Source organism: Mustelus asterias, chromosome 11 (assembly GCF_964213995.1).
Source record: "Mustelus asterias chromosome 11, sMusAst1.hap1.1, whole genome shotgun sequence".
NCBI lineage: Eukaryota > Metazoa > Chordata > Chondrichthyes > Carcharhiniformes > Triakidae > Mustelus > Mustelus asterias.
Window position 1 is genome coordinate 40,372,657 of NC_135811.1, and position 19,280 is coordinate 40,391,936.

The 19,280-nt window shown below is 43.2% G+C and overlaps 1 protein-coding gene across 1 annotated transcript in view; it reads left to right on the forward strand.

Annotated features, from left to right (window-relative positions):
- The first annotated feature begins 2,225 nt into the window (after positions 1-2,225).
- dpysl4 (dihydropyrimidinase like 4) overlaps positions 2,226-19,280 on the forward strand; it is a 40,793-nt gene continuing 23,738 nt past the window's right edge. Inside the window, exons 1-4 of the mRNA XM_078223469.1 lie at positions 2,226-2,504; positions 12,219-12,307; positions 16,252-16,436; positions 17,624-17,794. Coding sequence (XP_078079595.1) covers positions 2,463-2,504; positions 12,219-12,307; positions 16,252-16,436; positions 17,624-17,794 — 487 coding nt within the window. The 5' untranslated portion in view covers positions 2,226-2,462. The remainder of the gene's footprint in view (positions 2,505-12,218; positions 12,308-16,251; positions 16,437-17,623; positions 17,795-19,280) is intronic.

The window sequence follows — 19,280 nt, forward strand, 5'->3', positions numbered from 1 at the left end:
TACCAGATATTCATGTGTGAATTCAGTGGTTGTGAGCACGTGTTTTGGGAGTGTGTCTATATTTCCAGACCAGTTCCAAGGGAAACTGTCATTCCCATCAGCACCACAGTCTCTGAACAGCTCCTTCCTTCCCCTCTTTGTTGGGGGGGGGGGGGGGGAGGAGGAGGGTGTGTGTGTGTGTGTGGGGTGGGGGGTTGGAGGCATTGCCTCCTTAAACGATGAAGTAGTGCACAAGGTGGGGTCGAGGCACATGCAGACTGGAGCTCCTCTCTTCCGCGTCACCTCTGGGCTGGTGCAGAACTAACTCCAGAGAGAGAGAGACAGAGAGTAAGACAGAGTCTGCACTCCACACTCCAGCCCCGTCCACTTGATCCACTTCCAGCTGCCACACACCATGGCAGACAAGCAAGCCAAGGCGTCTGAGGAGGAGGAGGACCTGCCCGTTTACTTAGCCAAGCCGGGGACCAGTAGCCCCAAGCCCCGCCAGAAGTATGGGGGCATGTTCTGTAACGTGGAAGGCGCCTATGAAAATAAAACCATCGACTTCGACTCGCTGAGTGTTGGCAGGCGAAGCGCCCGGAGCCTGAGTCGAAACGATGGGAGTCAGGTTTCCATCGAGTCTGACGGATTGAGTGAGACCGGGAGTGATATCAGTGAACTGTCCAGCTCCTGTGAGCCTGGGGCTCGGGCTGAGAGCGGCTTGGAGGCGCTGGACCAGACACCGAGGGTTCAGGGAGCAGGTTCACTGTACAACCCGCACACACAGGTAAAAGTCAGCACTTAGATATATCGCGGGCAACGTTTCAAGTATCCGAAAGCTACTGTGTGTTCATTTAGTTACCTAAGCTGAAATGGGCAAGTCTGCAAATAAAAAGCGATTGGGGAATATGTGGTTCCAAGTTAAAAGTGATCGGGGTTCATTTTAACCTGACCTGGTCCCGTTATAAGTGAGCGTGAACGGTGAAACAGCTCATCCAAGCACTCTGCCCTTTACCAGAAGTTATTTTTTAATTGGTACACTGGGAAAAGATTGGCTGCCCACGTGTTTGGGTTTTATCATTGACCGAAGTGGATGTTCGCACCTTAACAGTGGTTAACGCTGTCTGGATTTTAATATTGGGTGGGGGGGATTGCTTGGCTCTGATGGTTTACAGGAAGACTTGTCAGTGGCCCCTCGCTCCCAGTGCTTTGTCGGAGAATGTAGACCAACTTTCCCTTAAACTTCTGCCTTTATTGTGAAGCGAGCTCAGAGACATTCACCAGAGCCCCGAGTTTTATTGGTCCCCTTTACACCCCGGCAGCAATGGGTTTCTTCAGAAATATTGGGCAGGATACTGTAATTCAATGGGGGGTGGGGGGGGGGGGGGAGTGAGACAAAAGGAGGGATGGCATCTCCACGTGTATGTCTGACTCAATCCCACCCAGTCTTCATTGCCGACTCAAGTCACCGAATGATGGAACAAGGCTTCAGTTGCTAAAGGAGTCCCGAAAGGGGAGGTTTGCGTCAAACACGCGGTGCATCTTCAGTGATGGTCCGCTTTGTAAAATAGAAGAAAGGAAATCGAGTCAGTCCCACATAAGTATGTTCCCCATCGATGGTGGGGGTTTACCAGCGGGATGAGGAGATCAGGAGGTATTAGTTAACGATCCCAAAGGATAATGAGTTAATACAGAAGATGCTTCCTGAGTGGATTACACTGGGAAAACCATAAACATGGCCAAACCTGGTCGCCAAAAATACTTAAAAACAGTAATTGTTCAGTAAATTGACCCATGTATCATACAATAAAGCAATGCACTTATTTATATCTTAGAAATGACCCTGATTTATATATATATATATATATATCCTATTGATTCATGTCTGATAATGGGGCAGTAAGGGTAACATTGCTTTAAATGGATTTGCATGATGGATTTTTTTATTATTATTTGTGTGGGCCGACATAAATGCTTGCCCTACTTAAAAATGAATGTACATCTGTGCAGTGGTAGTAATTCTTGGTCAGGGAAGGTTGTCTGGTCAATTGAATGCAGCGGGATAAGTGAATAGGGGATGACTGCAGCCTGGTTTCCCCCCTCATTCCCCACTCCCCTCCCCAGCTCTTTGAGGGTGCCCCTGTAGTCCCCAGTTGCTGGATGCAGAGAGGGAGGGAGCTGCAATGCTAATCAGGCAGATGGTCTGTCAGCTTGCTGTGGAGGGGGAGGGGGGAGAGGAGGAGGGAGGGAGCAGGAGGGGGGGTCGAGGCGGTGCCAGTCTGAGCTGCGAAGCTTGCGCGTCCTCCCTGAACAAGCACCATTTTCAGCACCACACGGAAAAAAGGAGAGATCAGAAACCTTTCTCCCCCCTTCCAAAAAAAAAGAAACACCCCTCCCAGACAAAAAAAACATTAAAAAATAGCAGCCGAGAGATTCTTCCTGCGTTTGGTGGTCTGCATTAGAATCGGTTCGAGGTCAGAAACATGTTATCATACCAAGGCAAGAAAAACATCCCTCGGATCACGGTAAGCATTGAGTACAGTGACAGTGCTGGGCCTGGGGGCTGCATTCATACCCTCTGTCTGTCTGCCTGGGAGTCCTTTGTGACTGAGAGCCCCCTCGGCCAGCCTCTGCGGCCAGTCACTCGCCGCTTCCCAATCCTGCAGCAGATCAATCCTTGGGAATTTTTTTCCCTCCTTCTTATTATCCTCCTCCATCTGAAAATGGCGACGTTGTAAATGAGCAGTGGGGCTGGGGGGAGGGAGGGATGGGGATTGTGAAACAAAAAAGTGTGTGTTTCTGGGCTAGCTTTTCCCACTTATAACATTTTCAATCCGCGTTTACTCTTGAATGCAGAGCAGTGGCATTGCCCATTGCTAACTGCCTGCTCCTGTTATTATCCAGAGCAATCTGCCGCAGTGATTGCATTTGGAAAAATTTTTTTTTAAATCCTCAGCACCGCCCCACTCCCTCCAGTGGATTTATTTTCTAGGAGATGTGTGTGTGTTAGTGTTGGTTTTAATATTCCGCTGTGCTATTTCGTGTCAGTTTCGCCCGCGCCTTTTATGCCTGAAATTGACTAGCTGGGAGGACGGGACGCGGTGGGAATGCAGCTCGGTTCTGGCCTCTGTAATAAAGTGTCTTTGATCGCCACTGGATTTAAACAAAAAGAAACGGAGAGAGAAAGGAAGCTGCGGGGCATGCGCACTCACTAATCATTCATCCTTCGCATTTCGCCCCTTTGTGCTTGGTGGGGCTTTCTTTTTGCTGCAAAACTGGGCGTAGTTGCTGCTTTTAAAGGGAAGACCCAGCTACTGACCGCGTTTTGTCAGTTTCAGAGATGTAAGCTGATCTGGATTGCCGGTCACTGCAACTGTTCAAAACGCAAATCTCAAATCTGCAAATCACAAGTACAGTATTTATTCCCTCCACCCTACCCACCCATCTTTTCCTCCTAGCCCTGATGGAAATGTTAAGGAGATGTAATAGAACGGGAGGGGTGGGGTGGAGGGGAATCAATATAATTACTGCTGCCTTCACTATGTGCACTCCTTCAAATGCCAAGACGGTGGGGCCAGAACAGAGGTTGGTCCTGAACACCGTTCTGTTCTTTTTAACCAGGAGCCATTTTTTCTCCCTCTTGAATATGGCAAGGAGGGGAGTGGTCCAGCTAGACTTAATTCTTCTTTTAAAAAAAAGGCTGCTTGTGTTCCAAAGCAGTACCACTTGCCTAGTGGCTTTAACATAAGAAGCATCAAAAAAAAAGTAATCTACATTTAATGGATTAGAGGAGAAATTGCTACTTGGCACCAGTTCGAGCAGTTGATCAAAGGCACAGCCCAGGGATTTCGGTTTTGAATGTGGGGCAAGGCGGGGATGGTTGTGAAAAGAATCACAGGGTCTGGGCGGGGGTGGGCGCGGGGGGATATGGTGACAAAGATTTTCAATCAGCAGAAGGGTGAGCGGGAAGGGTCCAGGCACACAGACAAATTGAGGGTATGAACTGCGTTGTGGGTCTGGAAGGTTAAGGTTAGAGCAAGGGTGAATTTATAGGGGCATTTGTAAAATAAAGGGCAGCTACAAATCAATGCATTGTGAACAGGAGAGCTAGTGGCAGTTGGCAAAGAATACATGACTGGGGTTTATTATAGGATAGGTTCGAGTTAATGGAAGAATTGCTGTTTCAAGAACAGAAAATGCTGGAAAATCTCAGCAGGTCTGATAGCATCTATGGAGAGAGAATAGAGCCAACGTTTCGAGTCTGGATGACCCTTCATCAGAGCTTTTATCCTGTACAAACTCATTGTTCTGTTTGACCTGAGCTTCAAGCTTCACTCTGAACAGCAGTGAAAGTTGATTTCCACTACCATGATGGAGGTGGAAGGTGGAGCGAGGGAGAACAACACGTGGAGTGTCGACAGAGTTGAGCTTTCAAATGGGTGACAGTTTCCGGGCAACAATGCTGACGGATTGGCAATATCATGGAAGTGGAAATCGACTTTCATTACTGTTCAGTGTGAAGCTTGAAGCTCAGCTCAGGTCAAACAGAACAATTAGTTTGTACAGAATAAAAGCCCTGACGAAGGGTCATCCAGACTCGAAACTATGGCTCTATTCTCTCTCCGCAGATGCTATCAGACCTGCTGAGATTTTCCAGCATTTTCTGTTCTTGAATTAGTTTGTACATCAGGTTCAGTCAGAGTGAAGAGCAGTAGAGTTTCTCTTAATGAGAGGAGTGAGATAACTTTATCTTGCAGGTGCAAAGTTTAAGAGATTTCTGACTCATCCATGACTTAATTTCAGCCAAGACGTCAGCTAGCATTGCAGCAAGGGGAGATAAAACTGGGTATAATAATTATGAATGGACATGTATCCCCATACTTGGGTATGTCAGATATGTCTTAGTGGAGAAATATGCAGATAAGAAACAGGAATGAATTAAGAATAACTCTAGAGCATCTTGAAGCTGACTATTTGGGGTCAAGATGAGGAGTCATTGCAGAAATATGCCAGCCACATTGGAAAAGGTAGAAGCAGAAACTCGTGAGTGTGATACTACAGGGATGGACAAGACATCTGTGTGAAATGGTCAATTGTACCAAGGTCACAGAGAAATCGAGATAGACACAAAGGGATGATGTTGCAGTTATAGTCAGAAAGAATTCCACTTTGAACAGACCCAGGGTGTAAGTAGAACTGAAAATCTCAAAACAGTGGAAGAGGTTAGCACTTAGAGAGGTGATGATAACTCTTTAGAGAATTTTAAAGAGAATAGTGAAGTTAGAAGTAGGGCTGTAATTGGAGATGATGGAGAAGCATTTTAAGCGAGTTGAGGAAATAAGGAAGGGCACCAGTTTCAAATATGAGGGAATGGGTGCTGATGGAGAAAAGATAGCTTCCAATGTCATCTTTGTACTCGGGAAAGATAGTTGAGTGGCCAAGAACTTGATCAGGATTGGGTCAAGGGATCAGGAGTTGGATTTGAGGAGGAGATCCCTCCAGTGAGAGTTGGAAGAGGATTGGAACTACAAAGTGTTGTAAGATCGGGGGTAGAGTGGACTGAAGGAAGAGGAGAAAGTCGCTGAGGCAGCCAAACTGATTGCCTCAGTTTTGAGCTCAAGAAACCCATGAACTCCTTGCATCTGGTTTTAGAGGTAAGGCTGAAGAAATCAGGGAAAGCAGTGATTGGAAATGCTTTGTCTGGAAAAGGGATTTTTGGGATTGACTTTGCTCTGCATGATCCTGGAGTAGTAACAGGATTGCTGTAATGGGGAGAAGGCGATATTGCATGAGGTGGTCAAAGCCAACCACCAGAATGACAGTGACCTCATTAGATCTGGAGCTGGTGGTATACCTTTCAAGTGAATTACCCACTCAGGATATGGGTTGGGAGGTGGGATGTTGAAAGCCGAAATTATGGAAGATACTGCTTCTACCAGGAATCATTGCCAATCTTAGCAATTTTGATAGTGACACACAATATAGCCACTTACAAAATAGACGTGTCCATTATAAACCTGTGCTGTGATGGCCAAGGCGTTTGGCAGCATGGAACTATAAATTCACAGGCCACCATCTCCAGCACAAATTAAAACTAGAAGAAGACACAAGGGTATTGTTATGGTTCAGGTCAGAAACTCCAAAGTGTTGTATGGAGCCCGCCTGACTCATAAGTCTTGCATCTTGAATTTGGCTAGAATAAGCATGATAGGTTTCACTTCGAATATGATTCAAATGACCCACTAGGGAGCTTTTGTCAAACAAAGTTTATTTAAGAATATAGTTAATATGTATAGTAAGAAAATTGACAAGAACTTTTATCAATTACAAACAAGAAACCAAAACGACCGCTATAATGTATAACCCTTAACAAATATATCTAATGTGTTCCAATCAAAACCAAAACCTTCCATAGACAAAATCCATTAAACAAGTTCAACCCGGCAAAGACTACTGCTCATGTGATGCTGGAAATTGAGTCCTTTGGTTGAAATCTGCAGTTCTCTGGATTCACTCAGTGCAATCTGAAGTCAAAACAACTTCTCAGAACACCAGGGAGATACTCTCTGGTCAAGCCACCAACCACAGAATCTTTACTGCAGGAGGGAAAGACCTTGCTTTCAGATAACCAGCATAATTTCCAAAATAAACAGGGTGAGAGAAAACACTTCTTTTCAGTTGGCTGTCCCTTCTAAGAACTAAACTAGCTCAGAACTGAAAATGAAAGAACGTCTGTCACCTGACCTGCCAACCACTTTTCTTTTCCTCCTAACAATGCTGAATTATAAAAAATCCCAAAGTAAAAAAACTCCCATCCAATCCACTGAAGGAGCAATAAAAAGAGACATCTGGTAGCCAACCCAGCAGCACTGAGATCAGCTAGAGCTGTGAGCTAAGAAAACAGTGAAGCTGTGAGAGCTGCAGAAACCATGATTTAAGAAAAAACTTTCTTAAGGGCACACTAACATCACAGTATCTTAAAACAATTTTGCTATGCCCGTAATAGCTTTTAGGTCCAGTTTTGACTCATACAAAATCCATTCACTTAGAGTTAAAACTGGGCCTACGAACATTGCAGCAAACTGTCGAGCAGCATTCCTTCTGTGGCCTCCCTCTGGTGGGTGGCTCAATTGCACTGGGAAAGGTGCAGGCATCCATCCACCCCTAACTTTCCAATGACCAATTCTGAGATTTTGGACGAGGGCATCCAGTCTTCCCTGCATCTGCCCCACAAGGCTTGTGCAGGAATTCCTCCCCCATTATCTTTTTACAATCCATCCCCTGAAAAACTACATAGCTGGACTTCATACCTGCGCTCTTCCAAATAGCATTGGCAATTTCTGTTCCAGACACCACACAAATACTATACGGTGTGATTTGAATATTCGAATGAGTGAAAACTAGGGCAACGCAGTAATTGTACAGACTTACCATTAATGCTAAACTATTACTATTTGTGGAAAATAAGCTATTGCATTTCAGACTTTCTGCAAATTTATTAAACAGAATTGTGAAGAATATTTCTTGCCTGAATGTTGTAGCATGTTACCGTAACACAATATATCCGTGATTATGGTACCTCTGCATTACAGTAGCTACGGAAAACAAGGCTATAAATAATTTCACGATACCTACTTATTTTAAAGCAAATTGAAATTCACAATTTTCATTAAGACTTGTAATATCCATGTCATTAATAAACCTATTTTTAAAATTCACACACAATTCTGCATTATTTTCCTTATGAAGTACCGAAAACAAGTACTCTCATTGACGCACGTTGTATTGACACAGATTCAAAGGGATCTACAATTTAATCACTGCTTTTCTCTTGTGGTAAGCCTTTTCAGTGTACACTGAAAACCAGTAATAACAGAAGAAGATCAGTCACTTGGATAAAGCTGACAAAACTGTGTTAAAAATTCAGTAGAATTAAAGCAGCCTTGGTGATTCAGTTCTCTGACAGATACGCACTAGGAAGGTGCCAGGTTTAATTCTTGGCTATGCTCTGTTAATTAACCTTAACCAACAGATGTTTATTTATCCCTCAATCAATATTATTAAAAAAAGATTATCTACTTGTTTATCTGAGTGCTGTATGTGGAACTTTGCTGTGCACTTCCTTATGTTACAACAATGAATACAGTCCAAAAATCACTTAATTGGCTGTGAAGCACTCTGTGACATCCTGAGTGCTATTACATCAATTTAAGTTCCTTTTTCTTTAACCAGGGCAGCAATGGGGATACAACTGTCTTAAGTGTCTAATTTTTAAGGGAGGGCTGGTTGGGGAAAACAATCAGCTGGTATTTCTACTTCTGAAAGTAGCTGAAGACATCTATTAGATAAGTATGTATGTTGGGGAAGAAAAGCACCAGAGTCAGTTTTGGTGTCCTTCATGCTACCAACATTCACTGTTTAGTATCTTGCATGTAGGTAGATTTTTCAACAACTTGCCCATGGTGAAGTAACTCAGTAAGATATCATTAAGGCCAAGGATTCATAAATACACACTTTAAAAAAAGGCCAGTTGGACAAGGAGCTGATATATTTCTACATCCATGCAGCCATATCCCAATGTGCGAAACTGCCTTCAGGAGAAGGGAAGTGAAAATAGGAATTAATAATTAGTAATGCTTTTCTGTTAACTCATTTAGTTGCTGACAGCAAGTCAGTATCTCAATCCAGTTCTAGTTGATGTTATTGTTACATGAGTATCTTGAACATCTTAGTGAATTAGATATCAGATACAAGTATCAAGAACAGTCGATATACTTCACGCATCAGCATCAATTTCCCTATTATTCAAATTAAAGCAGCTTGGGAGTCCACAGGTGAGGGCCAGCTCCACCAGACTTGAACCCTGTAACACAATGTTGACACAAGATTAGATTCCAGAGCTTAGATTTTATATTGGGGAAGTGCCATTTATTGCACAGAGAGTGGGCATATCCAGTTGGAATTCTGGGTGGAGTTCAGATTTACCTCCCACTATGTTTTGAAGTGATGCAGGAAACATTCAATAGGCCAGTGCCACATAACACAAGCTTCACCTGGGATAATTGGCACCCATCTGTCAGTACTGCTATACCAGATTATACAGTGTATAATAGGAGAGTACATACCATCACTTATTTGAGGACCAATGCTTACAGAGGTTTCAATTCACTAGGGATGCAATTAGAGCTATGCTGCATCTGGCTTGCAAGCTTACATCCAAATTTCACCACAGGCACAGCACTGGGAAAGTCACAAATACCAATCAATGAGCAGTGCATCGATAATAAATGTATGAAGCAACTCACAGATGATTGTTTGCATGTGCATCAGAATTAATCTTTCACTTGGACAATAGGCAGCAAGACAAGATGACTCTGAAAGTGTAGGGAAGTGCCAATGTGGGCAGGAGGTGGGTGCGGTGAATATGGCCCTATATGCACCATGACACAATGCCACTGCATGTATTGCAAAGGATTCCACTCTGTCAATGCAGAGCTCATTTGTAATTAATCATTAATCATTGGGTGCCCGCTGGGGATCCCTCTGCAACCTTGGTATCTCTGTGGTTTCCCAATATAGCAACTAAGCTAACATAATGAGGCACAGGCCTTCACTACAGATATGGGTGAGTAGACCACCGATATGCCGGAGGGATACTTTGATACTCTGAGTGCCTGGATATATGCAGCCTGCCCTTCAAAATATTCTGGCAGGTTCCGCGGCTGTTGCTGTCTGTTGTATGTTGCGCAACTTTGCCCTGCAACGAAGCATCATTTTAGCGATTATGGAAGAGGGACACCATGAAAAGCACAACAACACAAAGAGGAAGCTAGAGAACTCCATTCTTCTCTTCAACAAGCAACCGTCTCTGAAACCAAAAATATAAGCCGGAATCTTCGGACCATTCATGCCCCGCTGCCAGCAAGAACGGAGAATTTGGCACTCAGCCAGATCTGGGTTCACTGCTGTGGGACCAGAGAATCTCAGCTGCGGGCGAGGTCAGAGAATCCGGCCCATACTCTTTACATTAACAACCGTCTCCAGGTAGACACATGGGCTGGAATTTTACCGCCACACCCGCCTTGACATCGGGGCGGTCGAGGCTTGCAGAACGGAATTCTCCGTTAGCCTCGGGCAGGATTTTACGAGCCTCGCCCGAGAGAGGGCGTAAAATCCCAGCCATGTCCTCTGGACAATTGCTTTCAGCTACAATAGCTTCACTTTTCTGGAAAAAAAAGACCTCACAAATCTGCTGTTTGCGCCAAACTGATGAAAATTGTCCCCATATCTTGCCAAGAATGCTGTCTGCACAAGCATCAACTGTCCACACAGTGCATGAGGATCAGTTGGAGCCTCTTGAGATTGAAGTGCTTGCTGCCTTGCAAGAGCTGAATCCTTATTTACATTTGCTGCAGCGCCTCAGCAATTGCCTGTGCAGCCCTGTGTATTCTCATATGCCTGTGCAGGCATTAAAGGGGTTGGTGGAAGAGTCTGGATATGTGCCCGTTCTGAGCAGCAGCGTCATCGCCTGCATGTCTATTCTATTCTGCATGGCCAGCTATTACCACAGCTTTAGAACGAATGTAGAAAACTGTTTTCAAATTGTAAAATGCTGGCTGTGTCAAGCTAATTGCCCCCACTACCAACAGGCATTCCTACTTTCCAGCACTGCAGTGATATTGACTATAGTAAATATAACCATATTTGGATATAACCTAATGTCTGCCGTGATGTCCAGTGGAAATTCATGGTGGTGGTGGTGCATGGGGAACTAGTACAACAGCTTCTTGCCGCATTTACCACCATCAGCTGTTATCGAACAGTAGATAGAGCAAAATGTTGGTTGCATTGATGAGTCATTCATGCAATGAGTTCAATCTATGTAATGTAAAATATGTTGAAAGAGGAGCAATATTGATTGTGTGTCCCACAGGCTTTGAAGCCCAAAGTTACTCCGATAAGAAAACTTGTACAATTGTGGAGTCTCAGATTGAATTACCTTCTAATTCTTTGGATTCAAGTCTCTGCATTAATAATACATAAAATGTCCATTTATGGTGCCAGTTTTATTCAGTATCATTCTCTATTCAGAATTTTAAAAAAATTATTCATGGGATGTGGGCAGCATTTATTGCCCATCCCTGAGGGCAATTAAGAGTCAACCACATTGCTGTGGATCTGGAGTCACATATAGGCCACACCAGGTAAGAATGACAGATTTCTTTCCCTAAAGAATATTAGTAAACCAGATGGGCTTTTCTGACAGTTGATTCATGGTCAGCATTAGACTTTTACTTCCAGATTTCTTATTGAATTCAAGTTTCATCATTTGTCATTGCGGGATTCAAATCCCGGTCCCAGAACATCACCTGGGTCTCTGGATTACCAGTTCAGTGACAGTACCATTACACTACTGCCTCCCCTTGTAAAGATGGGATTTGAGCACACTTAACTAGGTTGATACTACAGTGCAGGAACAAGAACCGCATTGCCAGTGATGCCATGTTTCTGATAAAATATTAAGTAAAGTCCCATTTTCCCACTCAGGTGGATGTTAAAAGATTGATGCTCTTATTGGAAGAAAAGCAGCAAATTCTTTTCCTGTGGTGGTCATTTTCCTCCCTCAATAAAAGCTATGACAAATGGACTAAATCTTAGTTCATTGTCTGCTTGTGGAACCTTGCTGCACAGCCTGACCTGTCCATTGTATAATCGTGCTTGCACTACAGACAAGCCCTTTAGGATGCCCCGAGTAAATGATAAGGTACTAAATAATATAAAGTTCTTCATTAAAAAAAAATTAAATATAATTGTGCTATTTTCTTAAACGCCTCAAACTGCAACTGGACTTGCTGCAGTAATTGCTTTGCACCATTTTTGGGAACTTGGTTGGAATTCAGCATTTCTTCTTATGAGAAGATAAGCAAAAAAAAGAAAGATTGAAAGATTTAAACATATAACCCCAAAATTGTCCAAGAATAGGCTCATTCCTTTTCTGTTCTTCCTATTTTACGAGACAATTCTTCTCCATGTATATAATCTTCATAGTGATCTTGCCATTTAGTCCTAAGACATAAATAGGAAAATTAAAGGGATTCTAGGTAATAGTATTCTTACTCACATAACCTATTTAATGAGAATTTTAAGTATAATATTGAAGCTTTCAGAAATCTTTCTTCATCATCTAGCACTATAGTAAGCACATTTGATGTATCTAATTGTTTAAATATTTCTTCCAGAGTGATCGCTTACTTATTAAAGGAGGGAAAATAGTCAATGATGACCAGTCCTTTTTTGCCGATATTTACTTGGAAGATGGGATTATAAAGTAAGTGTGTGTATACTGTTTACACATTGTTCCTGGATATGGAATAACAGAGTCAGAGTGATTTGTAAATGTGTATGATGTCCTGAATTTTTTAATTGCTTGAAATAGATAGCCTTGCATCAGGAGATTTTTGCTTGTAGCTCAGTTAAGTTTCAAGCACTCCTAGTTCCAAGATGAGCAGGGCTAACTTAAAAATTAAAATTGTTCAGTTTTAATCCAACAGACTCAGTTATGATCCCAGAATTTTTTTTACATAGAATCTTTTATTTCTCAGTTTTGAGGTTTCTCTCAATGGGACTGCCAATTTGAAGATGCCTTGTTTTCTGCTTTGCATCTGAAGTTCATAGAATCCTTACAATGCAGAAGAGGCCATTTGGCCCATCGAGTCTACACTGACCCTCCAAAAGAGCACCCTGCCTAGGCCCAATTCCCCACCCTAACCCCATCACCCCGCACATTGATCATGGCCAATTCACCTAACCTACACATCGTGGCCACTAAGGGACAATTTAGCATGGCCAGTCCACCTAACCTGCACATCTTGGAGTGTGGGAGGGAACCGGAGCACCTGGAGGAAACCCACGCAGACAAGGGGAGAACCTACAAACTCCACACAGACAGTACCCAAGGCTGGAATCAAACCTGGGTCCCTGGCACTGTGAGGCAGCAGTGCCAATTGCTGTACCATTGCATGGTATTCTTAGTCTGAGGATTTCATCCTCCTGCTCCGAGATCAGCTCAAACCTGGCAGTGAATGGGCAGTTTGCTAATTGCAACTCCTGAACAAAGCAACTTAGAATTTTGAGCAGCTACATGAAATTTATGATATTAATAATGAAATATGTCTAGTTTGCATCTACAATGGATTGTTTATACAGGTTACATTTTCTCTCTGAATGGCACATAGTCATTCCTATAGTACAGAATTGCTGTCTGCGCCCCCCCCCCCCCCGCCCCACCAAATAACCTGTGCATTAATAGATGCTGATATCCCCTGATCATCCGTTAACACACTGTTTCCCAAGAAATTTATCTTTTAATCTCTAAGTCATGCCACTCTAGCAACTAATGCAAAATGAAGCATTAACAAGAAAGTTACAATTTTGCACCCTTCAACCTCTCAAACCAGTCAATTCAAATCTCATCAGTATTGCAGTGGGGTAGCACAATGGGAGGTCAGGCTTTTACCCACAATGTTCAGCTTTGTTGAACAAATTGGCTGCAGATGACTGAAGCTAAACTACAATTGACCAAAACATTTCAAGACCTATGAAGACAAATGGGCAGCAATAGTTGAAAGTATGTTCACTTCAAGCTTGAAATATTACCACCACCGCTCAGACGTACAATGACCTCTATTATTGTAAACATGCTTAGTATCTTACACTCAGTAGGTCACTTATTTTGATTCTACAAAACACAACATCAAAATGATTTAGAACAAGCTTAATTGAGTTGTATGCTTAAAAGATAAGGGGCTACCTCTTAAAGCCTGACAAAGATCATGTTTCTCCACATAGCTCTTGTATTTGAATGAGGGTTTTATCAGTCTAATGGTTTTCTTGATTTCGACAGTTTAGTCATTCCCTCTGTTTTCCACTTTCTGCAGTCAGTATGTGGATCTGGATTGCATCATTCAAAACCTCTGTACGAAGGGTCATCCTGAATCGAAACATTGGCTGTATTCTCTCTCCACAGATGCTGTTGGACCTGTTGAGATTTTCCAGCATTTTCTGTTCTTGTTTCGGATTCCAGCATCTGCAATGTTTTGCTTTTATCTCTGTACAAATCTCCATCCAGCTTGCTGCTTTTATGCTGTAGGAGGTTTCTGATTTTCACAAGTTGCGCGTGATCACAATTTTAGTGTTCTTTATTACTGTCAATTTCTTAAAAGCGAGGAACAATTTTCTGGCCACATCTTTTTTCACAGCCAACTGTTGCCATTAATGATTTGTGATTGTGACAATAAGACCTCCTTCTTTTAACTCGTTTGGTCGCTCCTGTTATAATAGCTTTCTTGTCTCCTCTTGCATTATTTTCCCCAGAGTTTGGCAGTATGTTTTGCAGTTCCTGGCATTAAATAGTTTGCAAGAACAAGAAATGATTTGATATTTTATCACATTGGCTGTTATAATGGAAAAGAGCCAGATGCTTCCATTGAAGTGGGGATAAGAAAGGATCTCCATGATCTATATTACCTTTTTACAGCAATACTTTGCTGTTTTTAATATGTGCTCTACTTGGTCATTAGGTACCACATAATTAGACGTGTTATTTATGCTTAAAGCCCCAACAAAGCTCCAAATTCTGAAATTCCAATGCCAAGGATAGGAGATTTTTTGTTGCATTTTATATCTGTTCTGCCTTAAAGAGAAAAATATGTGTGAAGACTTATAATATTTCCAGTCAGCATGTTTAATGTCAATGTTAACCCATTCATTTTAAGTGAGTTAACACATGCAATTAAAGTATTACCAGAGTTAAAGTAATGCTATTCGAAAAATCAAAGGCAGTAATGACTGAGGGAAGAGGTTTTGTGGCACAGTGGACAGTGTCCCTGCCACTGTTGGCTGCCCACCACATGTAAAGGTTAGTTGTGTGGGAATCCATTCGCCTTCCTGTCTCCCATCTCAGCCACCATTAAAGAGCATCAGGAGAAGAGTGGCAATACACTTTGGAACAGTGGCAGAATGTGCGATAGTAGCTATATTGGAGGCATAAGGCATCTGTACATCTTTGCATACACCTTTTAAGGACTTGGGAAAATCTAAGGCCTAACAGAAAATATTACAGAAAACCCACGTGGTGATAATTTACCCATTTTCACAATGGTTTATCTCCTGCTGGCACTGCAGTGGATAACCCAGTGTTCTGTTATGAAGACACTGCATCATATTGATGTCTTGAATCACTGCAATAAACAGGTGACCCCACTGAAGCTTGCCTTACTTGGCTGGCGAATTGCTGCAGGCTCCTTAAGTGCAACAGAAACTCCAGTAGGAGCCCACCCTTAAGCACTATTAAGCCCTGAGCCAGGAAGATAGTAAGAAGTCTCACAACACCCGGTTAAAGTCCAACAGGTTTATTTGGTAGCACAAGCCACTAGCTTTCGGAGCGCTGCTCCTTCATCAGGTGACTCACCTGATGAAGGAGCAGCGCTCCGAAAGCTAGTGGCTTGTGCTACCAAATAAACCTGTTGGACTTTAACCTGGTGTTGTGAGACTTCTTACTGTGTGTCCCCCCCCAGTCCAACGCCGGCATCTCCACACCAGGAAGATAGGACAGGGTCAGGGAGATGAGCGGGAGGACCTTGTTTCCAGGGGCGACTCCACTCCAGAAGAAAATGTAGTCCCCAGCATCCTGCTGTTAAATAAACTCAAAATTATCCACAAGGCTATCCACTAATTATATCATTCTTTTCTCTATTAAGTATGAACAAATCCAAATCATCATATAAGGCCATAAAATGGTAAAGGCTCTTTTGCCTGGAAACTCTTGTGGCTGGTTTTCATTTTTGGTTCTGTGTTGAATCAGTCTCAGCTTACTATGTGGGTGACGAAACTCTGCAATTGTTAGGACAGATAAAAACAAAAAGAGGATTCATACAAGAATTCATACAAATTAACATAATATTTAACGGGGGGAAGATTTTTAAAAGATTAAAAAGAGACCATGACAAAGTTTAGGGGGAAAATGAAAGAAAGCAAACCCAGAAGGTAAAAAATGAAAATGGTAATTTACTTTCTACATCACAGGAGCAGAAATATAAGTAGTTAATGAAAGGCAAGGAAGAATCAAGGCATCAGGGCTTGTCAATCAAATTGGTTTTGTGACTGATCATGCTTACCATACACGTAAAAATGCTGCCCAACACATCTTTGTAACACACTCCTGGCACAGCATGGTCAACACTCTGTCTAATACTTTGTACAATGACTTTTCAGACAACTTGGAGATAACCTCATTGTCCCTGGAGGTGTAAAGATAATTGAGGCCAATGGACAGATGGTCATACCTGGTGGAATAGATGTCCACACTCACCTGCAAATGCCATGCATGGGCATGACCACTGCTGATGACTTCTACCAAGGAACCAAAGCAGCACTGGCAGGGGGGACCACAATGATAAGTAAGAAACAGATGTTTTTTTTCCTCATTTCAACTGATTAAATTTTTTAAAACCCAGAATTAAATGATATCGGGAAACTTTATTTTAACCTGAGCTGGTTTACATGATTTAATCTAATTGTTTTCTTAGTAAATTCACTGGTGACAGGCAAGTGATTACTAACGATACAAAAAAATGAAAAGTGTATTTAAAGAGGATGTAATAGTGCAGGGAGGTAACTGATGGATGTATTGTGCGAAGAATCATCCTTTTGAATGCCTTATGGAAATTGCTTGCCCTCTCACTCATCTTAATCTCAGTTGTTACTTGTCGGAATTAGTGGTTAGCACTACTGCCTCACAGCGCCAGGGACCCAGTTCGATTCCCGGCTTGGGTCACTGTCTGTGTGGAATTTGCACGTTCTCCTCGTATCTCCGTGGGTTTTCTCTGGGTGCTGCGGTTTCCTCCCACAGTCCTAAGATGTGCGGGTTAGGTGGAATGGCCATGTTAAATTGCCACTTAGTGTCAGGGGGACGAGCTATGGTAAATGCATGGGGTTATGGGAATAAGGCCTGGGTGGGATTGTGGTCGGTGCAGACTTGATGGGCCGAATGGCCTCCTTCTGTATCGAAGGATTCTATGATTCTAACGTGACATAATAGCTTCGAAATGGGATGGGTAGAATTACCACCACATAAACATTGGGCTGAATTTTCCCGTCCCACTGACCCCAGGAATCGTAGCGGGTGGGACAAAAAATTTGGCAGACCATGCAAAGGTCCAATGACCTCAGGCAGGAATTTCTGGTCTTGGGGCGTGTGCGGCTGGAAAATCCCACCCGTTGACACTTCAGCCTTTGGACGGATAGAACTGGTCAGGGTGTGTTCACCCACTCTAGTGGTGAACTTCAGAAAGGAGCCTCTCTCACCACCACACCCTCCTCCCAACCACACTAACCTATCCCATTTGCCTGAGCTGTCTAAGGGTAGATTGGATGGTCAGCGTTACGTTATTCACAGTTCCGTAGACGTTCATGATACAGATGATCCCAATCTCCCTGACAAAGTAGGTCTTACGTTGGGATACAATGTATTCACAAGAGAAGATAACGAGGAAATGTAGGAAACAAAAAATGTTGCAATTCAGACACAGTGAATTGACAAATTCAAATTAACTGCATGCATTTATTTCTTTATTGTCTAATACAGTGGATCATGTCCTTTCTGAGCCTGAACCTGGATCGAGCCTTATTTCTGCCTATGAGCAGTGGAGAGAATGGGCCGACAGCAAGTCCTGTTGCGACTATTCTTTACATATAGATATTACACGTTGGCATGAAGCTCTGCGCGAAGAAATGGAAACCTTGGTTAAGGACAAAGGTAAATCTCAGTATTTGCACCATTTCCAGAATGGACATTAATCTGATTGTGCCTGCTTTTGAAATACACTTCACTGGACCCCACAAATATACCTGGATGCTGAACAGACTAACTTTTCAAAGGTTGAATTTCTCTCATAGTCAGTGGGATCTGAGCCACTTTATTATTTCCAAACAGCCATAACAGTTGCAATAAATACAAGTAAAATTAAAATGTAAGAGCAAAGAACAGTACAGCACAGGAAACAGGCCCTTCGGCCCTCCAAGCCTGTGCCGCTCCTTGGTCCAACTAGACCAATCGTTTGTATCCCTCCATTCCCAGGCTGCTCATGTGACTATCCAGGTAAGTCTTAAACGATGTCAGCGTGCCTGCCTCCACCACCCTACTTGGCAGCGCATTTCAGGCCCCCACCACCCTCTGTGTAAAAAACGTCCCTCTGATGTCTGAGTTATACTTCGCCCCTCTCAGCTTGAGCCCGTGACCCCTCGTGATCGTCACCTCCGACCTGGGAAAAAGCTTCCCACTGTTCACCCTATCTATACCCTTCATAATCTTGTATACCTCTATTAGATCTCCCCTGTGTGAGATGTGATAATGACCACTGAATCTGTTTTATCAATGACAATTGAGGGATAAATATAAAACACTGGGGATAACTTCCCTGCTGCTTTCCAAGATAAAAAATGCAATGGGATATTTGCATCCATCTGCATGTGCAATGAAATACTTTATGGACTTTAACCTGGTGTTGTTAGACTTCTTACTGTGTTTACCCCAGTCCAACGCCGGCATCTCCACATCAGTGCAATTAAACCCAGAGTTCAATATCATATCTGGAAGGCAGCACCTCCAATAGTGCAGCACTCTCCTGGAGTGGCAGCCTGGATTTTTGTGCTTGAGTCTCTCGAGTGGGACTTGAACCCACAACTTGCGAACTTAAGAGACAGGAGTGCTACCAATTGAGCTTATCAAAGCTGTGTTGGGAACTCAACACACAAATCAATTTGGGTCCCAAACCCATTCCTCAACTGCGTTACTCTCATGATATTTTTGAATATAAATGTCCTCATTGGGCAGGAGACAAGCTCTGTACCACTTAGTAACGCTGAGCATCCCCAGGAGGTGGGAGCTGCCTGCCTGGGACCAGCGACAAAGGCCAGCGGCAGCCATGTTGGCAGCTGCTGTTGCCTTACCAAGGAGAGCAGGCAGCTCATCAGATGGCCAGCAGGACCTGAGGAGGAGAAAAATGGCCATGAATGCAAAGTGACGGTACAGCGATCAACACGGCGCAACTTGGCCCATGAGGCTTCATGTCTCCACAAACGGGAAAAAGCGTTCTGATATTTGTGAATTAATCCGGCAGCTGAGCACTAAGGTGCTCAAGACTGTTCAGGCTGGGCAAAAAATAACCTTTTAAGAACTATGATCCTGACCATGTTGACCCCTGAACAGGCTTCTATAGGAGCGAAATAGGCCGTTAACTGGA